At 38.7% G+C, this 9,843-nt stretch overlaps 2 protein-coding genes across 3 annotated transcripts; both read right to left on the bottom strand.

Moving 5' to 3' along the window:
* Positions 1 to 808: 808 nt before the first annotated feature.
* On the bottom strand, positions 809 to 5,084 carry LOC106395360. Of its 2 annotated transcripts, XM_048770175.1 has the most exons (7): positions 4,588 to 5,084; positions 2,870 to 4,496; positions 2,516 to 2,786; positions 2,161 to 2,410; positions 1,771 to 2,058; positions 1,590 to 1,695; positions 809 to 1,520 (listed from the first exon to the last, which is right to left on the bottom strand). In XM_048770175.1, exons 1-7 carry the CDS (start codon positions 4,614 to 4,616, stop codon positions 909 to 911), a joined length of 3,183 nt encoding a protein of 1,060 aa, XP_048626132.1. In that variant the 5' UTR covers positions 4,617 to 5,084; the 3' UTR covers positions 809 to 908. The 2 variants fall into 2 exon arrangements, with proteins under 2 accessions (XP_048626132.1, XP_013691298.1); XM_013835844.3 differs by having other exon boundaries at positions 2,161 to 2,786.
* Positions 5,085 to 5,326: 242 nt separating this feature from the next.
* Positions 5,327 to 9,005, bottom strand: LOC106452266. The gene is made up of 9 exons (XM_013894342.3): positions 8,581 to 9,005; positions 7,621 to 8,409; positions 7,335 to 7,541; positions 7,165 to 7,254; positions 6,980 to 7,087; positions 6,666 to 6,899; positions 6,228 to 6,578; positions 5,838 to 6,149; positions 5,327 to 5,763 (listed from the first exon to the last, which is right to left on the bottom strand). Exons 2-9 carry the CDS (start codon positions 8,395 to 8,397, stop codon positions 5,476 to 5,478), a joined length of 2,367 nt encoding a protein of 788 aa, XP_013749796.1. The 5' UTR covers positions 8,398 to 8,409; positions 8,581 to 9,005; the 3' UTR covers positions 5,327 to 5,475.
* Between the last annotated feature and the right edge of the window lie 838 nt (positions 9,006 to 9,843).

Genomic DNA, 9,843 nt, shown 5'->3' with positions numbered 1-9,843 from the left:
CTTTTGACAGATAAAAGATTAGAAGTAAACTCAGGCATGAAAAATGCTTTTGAATCCTTCTCAAACAGTTTTAGTTTACCAATTCCTCTAATAGGAATTCTATCTCCATTAGCAATCATAACATGTCCATGAGCCGGTTCTATGTCTTTAATCAGGTTATTATCACTAATCATATGATGAGATGCACCAGAATCAATGATCAAAGGTTTATGCATGTTTCTAGCAATCTTAGTCCTTGATGGTTCATTTTGTTTTATCAGGTTTCCTAGTAATCCTAACATCTTACTGGTTATACTAGGCTCACTAGCAGTAGTGTAGGCGCTTTTAAACATGTCTAGTAACTTATCAGTATTACTAGGCTCACTAGCAGTAGTGTAGGCGCTTTTAAACATGTCTAGTAACTTATCAGTATTACTACACTACAGGAAATAAGGGTTTTGATGGCACCGCTAAAGCGCTATAAGACGCTACCATAGCGTTGTAGAAAGCGCTCCAATATCGCCCGCGATAATAGGTCTCGTACATTTCATAGCGGATTTTTGTTGTGCTATTGATATTTTATTATTAATAGCGGTTCTTGTTATGCAATTGTAAATTTGTATTATAGCGTCGCCAAAATGATATTATAACTTTTTAACTATAGCATTTTTTAAAATTAAATATAGCGATTTGTAATTACTATTGTCGTCTTCTATCAATAGCAATATTTGAACATTTCATTGCATTTTTTTATATGCAATTGTTTCATTTTGTTTATAACAAATTTTATTTAATATTTTGATTTTTAAAATAATAGAGAATCAAAAAATGTAAAATAAAAATTAATTCTAATTAAAATTCGAAGAAAATTAAAATATTCGAAAATAAAAAATATATTCAATTCTCACAAATTTTCCATGCAAAAAAAATCAATCAGCAACTATAATTCCATCACAATCATCTCTAACACAAAAACTTTCATCATCAGACAATTGCTCTGTATCATCAAATTCCTGTGCGAGTAATGGTGCTCCGACAACGTCTTCCTCTGTCTCGAGTTCATGATATCCTCTCGGTGGTGCTCTCATAACAACATACCAAGGCGATTCTTCATCTTCTCTAGAGTAAAATACCTGTTTTGCTTGTGATGGTAGAATGTATGGATCTTGTAAATATGGCGTTTGGTTGACATGAAGATTGACAAGGGTGAAACCATCTTCTTCCTTAACACCGTAGCCTCTGTTCGCCCAATTACACTTGAATAAAGGAACGCTGAACATGTGGTAATCGAGAAGAATGATCTCTGTTATCACTCCATAATATGTGACCATATCGGCTGTATGTCTTGTATCTCTTGCAGAAGATCTACACATGCTGAAAGCTTCGTAAGTGACTCCACTATTCTGAGTCTTTCGCTTAACGGATTGTATGTGAAATCGGTTCCCGTTAATGACAAAACCTTTATTGGTATGAGCAGTAAACCTTGGTCCAAAGGCCAACCACCTCAGCTTCGTAGAATGCTCCTTTGAGTTAGAAGGTATCTAACAAGGATGTAAAACTGTGTGAGCTATGTGAATAGAAAAGTGAACAGATAGTGAAGTTGTACAAACCTTATTCTTCACCCATTCAGCAAATTGTTGGGTGTGATGCTTCCATAACAAAGTTTCATTTGTTGCTAATCGAACATCATTATCTTGCAGTTCTTGTAAGTGCTTCCTGGTTCTCATAACAAAGTAGAGAGTTATCAGACTGATAAAAAAATCTGAATTTGAGAGGGACAGTAGAACTTACTCAACATAGGGATCCATAATAGCCATATTCATCAAAACATATCGATGTGCTATGTCTCTATCTTTCTCTGAAAGAATAAGCTCTGTTCCCTTTTGCAGTGGTCGACCTTCAAGAACCATTCCATCAGACTGAATATCTTCATTACGGTTAAGTACTTCTTCAACGGGTACAGAATTCTTTAGGAACTCTAAACAAAAGGCTATGCATTCTCCAGCTAAGTACCCCTCAGCCATACATGCTTCTGGCCTAGCAAAATTCTTTACATATGCCTTGAGTGTTTTCATGTATCTACAGCTCAAACAATATAGCAATAGTTACAAACCTCAGTTGATCGGAAAAACAGTTCAGGATATAAACAATTTACATTACGCGAACAAAATGAAAACAAACCTCTCAAACGGATACATCCAACGAAAGTGCACAGGACCTCCCAAACGTGCCTCTCTTGCTAGGTGTAAAGGAAGGTGGAACATGATATCGAAGAGCGATGGAGGAAAGAACCGCTCGAGTTGGCACATTGTCTCCACAAACTCATTTTCCAAAGTTATCAGCTTCTCCGCGTCAATAGCACGCTGACACAATCTGTTGAAGTAGTTACATACTCGAGTTACTGCCACTCTTGGTCCTCTTGGAAGCAACCCTCGTAACGCAGCAGGTAACAGATTTTGGATTAGTACATGATGATCATGGGATTTAAGACTTCCAATCATAGGAGGGTTAATTGAAACAACATTTGCAATATTACCGCAGTAGCCGTCAGGGCCTCTAAACGCAGACAACCTTTGACAAAATATCTTTTTCTCTTCCTTACTGAGCCAATAAGTTGCTGGAGGCAAGTAGAATCTCTTTCCCCGTACCTGTGTGTGCAAGTTTTTCCGGATTCCAATATCTTCTAAGTCCTGTCTCGCTTTGAGGCCATCTTTTGACTTAGCACTCTGCATCAGCGTTGATAATAATGCATCAGACAAGTTCTTTTCCACGTGCATGACGTCGATGTTGTGACGCACCGGCAAATCCTAACACATTGAAAACAGAATGATCAGTTAATGGATAAACAAAATGTGACAATCGTATCTCAGTCTAACAATAGCTATAATACCTTCCAGTACGGTAAATCGAAGAATATTGATCGTTTCTTCCACCTCCATTGATCACTCGTTTCATCATTTTCTTCGTCTTCAGCCACCTCATCTTCTGAGACAACATTTCTCTTCCTTTTTTTTTTCTTTGCTAAAGATCTTCCAAAGTCATTCCTGAAGTTCTTTAGTGTTGCAAATATTTCTGCACCGGTTTGAATCCTGTTTGCAGTCCCCTTCTCCACTGTATTATCAAACCATCCTTTCCTGCGTCTGTAGTGATGTCCAGGGCTTAGTCGCTTCCTATTCCCCAAATACACATACTTGCGACTAAACTTGAGCCACCTATTTGGTGTATCCTTTCCACAAACATTGCATGCTTGTTTCCCTTTAACTTTACAACCTGCCAAACTACCTAGAGCCGGGTAGTCGCTTATAGTCCACAACAACATAGCTTTTAGTGTGAACTTCTCTTTCAGGAATGAGTCGTATACCTGAATCCCCTCACTCCACAATTCTTGTAAGTCTTCAACCAGTGGCTCTAGATAAACATCAATGTTGTTGCTCGGAGCCGTCGGTCCAGGGATCAACATAGTCAACATGACGTTCTCAGCCTTCATACACAGAGTTGGTGGCAAGTTGTAATTGACTAACAACACTGGCCAAGTACTATACTTTGTGTTCTGGATAGAGAAAGGGTTCATACCATCTGTTGACAGGCCGAGTCGAAGGTTTCTTGCTTCACTAGCAAACTCTGGCCACTTATTATTCACTTGAGCCCAAGATAACGAGTCAACAGGATGTCGCATTATACCATCTTCAGTGGCATTGTTGGCATGCCATCGCAAATCCTCAGCCATCCTTGCTGATCTAAACATCCTCTTGAATCTGTCTTTGATCGGAAAATACCGTAGGACCTTTGCAGGAATTCCTTTCTTTTCTTCATTACTGTGCTTATCAATTTCCCATCTAGAAGCACTACATCTTGGGCAGGTTTCCAACTCCTCATATTGCTTCCTATAGAGAATACAATCGTTCTTGCACGCATGAATCATTTCGTAGCCAAACCCAAAAATCTTCAAGAACTTCTTAATCGAATCAGTCGACTTTGGTAGTACATTACCTTCTGGTAGCATGTCATGTAATGCCGACAGTAGCTGATCAAAGTAAGCCTCTGACATTCCACTCTTTACTTTGATGCGGTAAAGGGCCATGATCGCAGAAACTTTGGTGTGCTTGCTACATGTCAAGTACAATGGAGTTTCAGCATCTCTCAACTTCTTCCTAAACTCCGAGTCTTCATCAGGTTCACCATGTACAGGCTCTCCTCCAGTGTCATCAGAAGGCGGTTCATCAGGTTCACCACTATCAAAATAAGCCGTCCTTAGCAAACCATAAGCCTCTGTTTCTGATTGAGGGACACTATCATTCATATCAGACCTTCTCTCACCATGAAGACTCCAACAAGAACTCCTCATATACTTCTTATCCATACCCCTAATCACAAGATGCTCCGTTACTTTGTCTAAAACTTGATGGGAAAGGTTTCTGCAGTGAGTACAGGGACATAATATTTCTGTCGGATCTCCTAACCTCCTCGCTGATGCAGTAACAAAGCCTGTTGCTCCTTCGAAATATTCGAGGCTAGCCCTATATATATATATAAGGAACAGAATCAGAACAAAAAATTTGGAACAGAAGAAGAATTCGTCATGAATTAAAATGTCGAAAAGATTACTACCTTGGAAGCCAAACCCATGCTTTTTCCATATCAGAACAATATAACTTCGAGGGAAATCGACTGAAACCTTCGATTTTCGAAAAGGAGGCGTCAGCAAAAGGAACTAAACCTAGATTTGAGTAATCGCAGAAGGAGAATGAACAGATCTCCGATGGAAAGACGGAGATTGAAAGATTAAAAAATCAGATCCTACGGCTTCTATGAAGGCACGTCATCTATCCCCACCATTCCTTCTTATTGGTTTATGTACAATTCTATATTAATTTATTTTTAAATTACGAAAAATGCATGAAAATGATGGGAAATTATGTTATAAACAAAATTTAAATTTTAATAAATTTTATTATTAATTTTTTTTAACAAAAATATTATATGTTTGAAATAAGTATAAAATGATTTCTCTATATGGAGAATAGATGATGATAGGGTTGAATCCTTATGTGTTATATAGGGTTGAATCCCTAAATAAACCCTAAAATCTAAATTTGTTTCATCTAAATTGTATAAATTTGTTACAATAGGGTTGAATCCCTAAATTTGAATCCCTATATGATGATAGGGTATAAATTTGTTACAATAGGGTTGAATCCCTAAATAAACCCTAAAATCTAAATTGTATAAATTTTTATGAACAATTTATTTGTAAAAATTTTAATGGAACACTTAAATTGTATAAATTATTTTGAAACACTTATTTTTTAAAAATTTTAAAGGACCACTTATTTTTATAATTTATATATATGCCAAGCCTACATAATCTTATTAGAAATATGTCTTAACAACCAAACAAAATATGTCTTACAACCAAACAAGCAAAATATGTCTTAAAACAAAACAAGCATACTCCGATCCATAAATATGTCTTTGAGAATACTCGATCGAGTACATTTAAACATACAGAATCTTATCATTTGGCCAAGCCACTGTGCTGCCCACAGCATCTGATATGTCTTCCAGAAAAGAGTTTGGTCTCCATAGAGATGCATCTTCAATCAAGGCCACTTCAACCCAGACCCGACTTGCATTGGGACCTAACGGGACGTGATGGACTAAACACAATGGATCAGTACTACTTACTCTGCCTTCTGCGACTTTCCGTCCTGAGTTGTTGTGGTCCAACAAGATGCACTTCTTTTTACCACCTGAACGGGTGGAACTAGTGCTGCCACTTGGACTCTACAAGCACAACAAATACATCACACCAACTACATCTAAATAAGTTTGTAAAAGAGAGAAGTTTGTAAATTTACCAATGAAGGCCTTCTGACACTAGCTTCCCCTTCATCTTCAGGAACTTTAATTACTGATACATTATGGAGCGGCCATGCGATCTTTTCATTAACAGCATCACTCATTGTTGTCATGTCACTTGTTGGCCTCCATAGAAAAGCTTTCCCATTAATCACCTTAGCAACTCTCATAACTACAGCATTCGGACCCAAAGGAACATTGTTCACCATCTCATATGGGTCAGTCGAACCCATAAAACCTTCAGCGATTACCTCGACGCCCTTAACCCAATCGTAGATCTTGCACCTTTCAAGATCATCTACGGTAGTATTCTATATTGACAATGCATATGGTTAGTATCATGTTGAATTTTATAATACAAACGTAAGTATACGTGCTAATGGAATGACCTTTGATCTTAACACATCCGAGGAAACTGGATGGTTGTTCGATGCACTATCTAGTATCAGTTTATCAATTGGCCATGGAATTTTGCATCCCGCTGCTTCCTGAAGATTACGCACATCCGTAGTTGGCCTCCAAACAGATGCCTTCGGGTTTGATACCGACTTTACAACAACCGCCGCGGCGTTAGGACCAATCGGAATACGACCAATCTTGTATGTACCTTCAGCAGAGCAGAATTCTCCTTCAGCGACAACAACATCTTTTGACTCACACCAATCAAGTAGTTGAACTCTAGTTCCTTCTTTGTATACATAACTAGCCTCAGATGGAGAAACACAATCATCATTGTTTTTCTGTAAAAACATAAAATGAATCATTGATTTTATATCAATCAAGGAAATTCTACATTATATAACCAGTTAAAACTAAAGAAAATTCACCTTATTTCCAGCTAAGTCACGGACCAGAATCTTCAAGTCTTTAATCTCGCTTTCCAAGTCGGCAAGTTTGGAGTCTCTAGCTGACAAGAATGCTAGTTTCGTAGCAGTAATCCCTCTTCCCAACCCTCTGACTCGTCCAGGTTTGTCTACTCCCAACACTTGACTAACAGCATCTTCTTTTATATTAACACTGGATGTGGAGTCCATTTGACTATCAAGTGAAATTATTTTTTCCTGAGACAAACACAATATAAGTTATGGTCCTTTTCAATACCAAAAAGAGTAACTTAATTAATCAGACAATGAAACCTTACAATGGTTTCAGCAAACTCAGGTCTAACAGGTCTACCATCAGAGTGAGTGTGTCCTGCTATCCAGACCTTGCTCCGGCTAATCTTCTTAGGGTCTTCACTCTTTTTTTTCTACAAGAGTGATATATTGTTTTACTTATCAGTTTGTTCTATCTTCAGATATAATATAATTACATACTGTTACTTACCATTTCACAAGCTAGACGATTCATTCCTCTACGACTAGTGGTGTGAGGAATCTGAGCTCTCCTTAGTGCTCTGTACTTTTCACTCTTTGCCTACAATATTATTAAATCAAATTTGATCAATCAAATCTCCGAAGTAAACACTTAAAAACCAAATGCTCTGTATATTTCACCTTGAACACAGACGAAGTCCTACTCTTAACCCAAGCGCTCCAAACCTGAACAGATCGAATGTTGCTTGGTTTCAGTGCTGCTCTCTCTGTGGAGCTTTTTGCATTTCGCAGTTGTGATACAAGCCTTGACTTTCCAGATCTCCACAAACAGCCCATCTGTTTGAAGACTGAATCTTTTTGCCACTCTTCTTTCAAATCAAACCTCGCCTGCAGTAATGTATGCAAATGCCACACATTATAATCCTTACAAAGACATTATACAATAGACTTAAGGGCATATATATACCTGAATTTCCTCCCATAATGTGTCCTTTGTCTGCTTATCAAGATTCCTCCAATCATCAAGAAGTACAGTCACATGTTCGCGTACAAGGGGTCCAAGGAACGATGAAAGTGTCACTGATCCAGGACCTACATGTTCGCCAAGCTCAGTGAATGACACAGAAACCTTCTCTTGATGATCCTTGGCCACTTTACGCATCTTTGTGGGTCCTCTTTTCTTCTTTTGTTTTCCATCAGATGGCGATGCTTCTGCTCCTGAAATGCCATTCTCAGTTTCAATGTCAGCTTCTCTCGGCTGAGAAGGTTCTTGAGTAACTCCATTCTCAGGTTCCATGTCAGCTTCTCTCGACTGAGAAGGTTCTTGAGTAAATCCATTCTCAGGTTCCATGTCAGCTTCTCTCGGCTGAGAAGGTTCTTGAGTAACTCCATTTTCAGCTTCCATGTCAGCTTCTCTCGGCTGAGAAGGTTCTTCAGTAACTCCATTCTCAGACTGAGACTGTTCTTCAGCAATGACATTCTCAACTTCAATTTCCACATGTGGATCATCACCATCACCATCACCATCCGCCTCATTAACATCTTCAGAAACCTTTGTCGGGACTTCGTCAGCACTTTCTTGCCTTATCTCAATGTTTTCTTCTTCAATAGCAACTTCTTTTCCCTTATTTAACTTACGCATTTTCGTACTCTTTCTGGTTATCTCAATGAACTCTGTTTCTGCTTCCAGACCTTGGGAACGTCTGCTTCTTCTAACCATTCCTCCTCGTGTCTTCGGCCCCATGTTAATTTGTTCCTAAAAAAATCATTTTTGAGATCTATTGAGATAATAAGCAATCGATTAATTTTCATGATTGTAGATTGTAAAAATGGAAGACGATCGATACATATCTATTGAGATAATAAGCAATCGATTATTATCATGATGCATGCAAGTTAAAGAAGACAGAGATCAAAGAAGACAAACCTGAGATCGAAGAAGACAAAGAAGACAGAGATCGATGAAGACAAAGAAGACAGAGATCGATGATTCCGAAGGGGTCTCACGAAGAACACTTTGGGAGAGAAAATGCAGAGACGATATTCTTTTGTTTTAATGAAAAAGTACTAAATATTCTTTGCTTTGGTCAAAGATATATTTCCCACAAAATTTATCATTCGCGGGTTTTAATAAAAAAATAAGCGGTCGAGGATACCATAACGATTATTCTTTCTCAGTGCTATAATCTAAAGATCAAAATCCCAAAAACATGCGCGCTTGCAAATTTCATTTTGCCGCTCCAGATATAATAGCTTTTTACTTAAAGAAACGCTATTATATTTCTAGCCACAAACATACAATAGCACAAACTTCTTTTCCGCTATATTACATTGCTATTAAAACCCTTATTTCCTGTAGTGCTAGGATTACTAGCAGCAGTGTAAGAGCTTTTAAAAATGTCTAGTAATTTATCAGTATTACTAGGCAATGTATGAACAGCATATGAGTATCCAAGGGTGTTTCCGAGGGTGTTACCAGACTCCTTAAGAGCTTTGACGAAGGCTTCAAGGTCAGCTCTCTTGAACACCTCCTGATCCATACCCTTTTCAATCAGTTGATGAGACGCCAAGGCTCTACCTTCACTTTCACCCACCTTAGCGCCTGAGCTAGCTCCGGATGAACCAGCACCATTTGCTTCAGCAGAAAGATGAGCCTTTGCTTCCATATCCCTGTTGAACCCGCGTGGCCTGAGGTGAGGATGTAGGATCCAACACTCACTCTTCTTGTGACCGGTCCTCTTGCAATGCTCACAGCCTCCCTCACACTTTTCATACTTCCTTCCTGAGCCTCTGTATGCAGCCTTGATTGCTTGCATTCCTTCAGCTTGATGAGCCATAGTAAGCTCACCCTTGCCTCCAAACAGGCCAAGAGATCCCTCCTCCTTCTGAAATTGCGCGCATACTTTCTCCATGGATGGTAGGTTAGGCGATCTCATGATGTGTTTGATAACATCCTTGTAGCAAGGATCCAATGTCATCAACAACCCAAACAGTTGATCTTGTTCTCTTCTTTCCATAAGGGCTGCTTGATCAGTGGTGTTAGGTCTTAGACTTTCAAGTTCAGACCATAATGATCCAAACTTTCCCATGTGTTTGGTGAGCTCTCCTCCATCTTGCTTCATGGAGTTAATGACTCTCTTCAGCTCAAACACACGGCTGATGTTGGAGACGTTTCCAAACGTCTTTGAGA

This window comes from Brassica napus, chromosome C9, assembly GCF_020379485.1.
Source record: "Brassica napus cultivar Da-Ae chromosome C9, Da-Ae, whole genome shotgun sequence".
Lineage (NCBI taxonomy): Eukaryota > Viridiplantae > Streptophyta > Magnoliopsida > Brassicales > Brassicaceae > Brassica > Brassica napus.
The sequence above is the reverse complement of the archived record's forward strand: the minus strand, read 5'-3'. Positions and strand labels throughout refer to the sequence as shown.

What these genes read in the sequence shown, in the direction of transcription:
- LOC106395360 (XM_013835844.3), bottom strand. Translation starts at nt 4,616, where the DNA reads ATGGAAAAAGCATGGGTTTGGCTTCCAAG. An exon ending in GCATGGGTTTGGCTTCCAAG is followed by an intron (nt 4,497 to 4,587) that starts GTAGTAATCTTT and finishes ATATATATATAG; the next exon opens with GGCTAGCCTCGAATATTTCG. An exon ending in CTGAATGGGTGAAGAATAAG is followed by an intron (nt 1,521 to 1,589) that starts GTTTGTACAACT and finishes CATCCTTGTTAG; the next exon opens with ATACCTTCTAACTCAAAGGA.
- LOC106452266 (XM_013894342.3), bottom strand. Translation starts at nt 8,397, where the DNA reads ATGGGGCCGAAGACACGAGGAGGAATGGTTAGAAGAAGCAGACGTTCC. An exon ending in ATCGTCTAGCTTGTGAAATG is followed by an intron (nt 7,088 to 7,164) that starts GTAAGTAACAGT and finishes TCACTCTTGTAG; the next exon opens with AAAAAAAAGAGTGAAGACCC. An exon ending in CGGATGTGTTAAGATCAAAG is followed by an intron (nt 6,150 to 6,227) that starts GTCATTCCATTA and finishes TTGTCAATATAG; the next exon opens with AATACTACCGTAGATGATCT.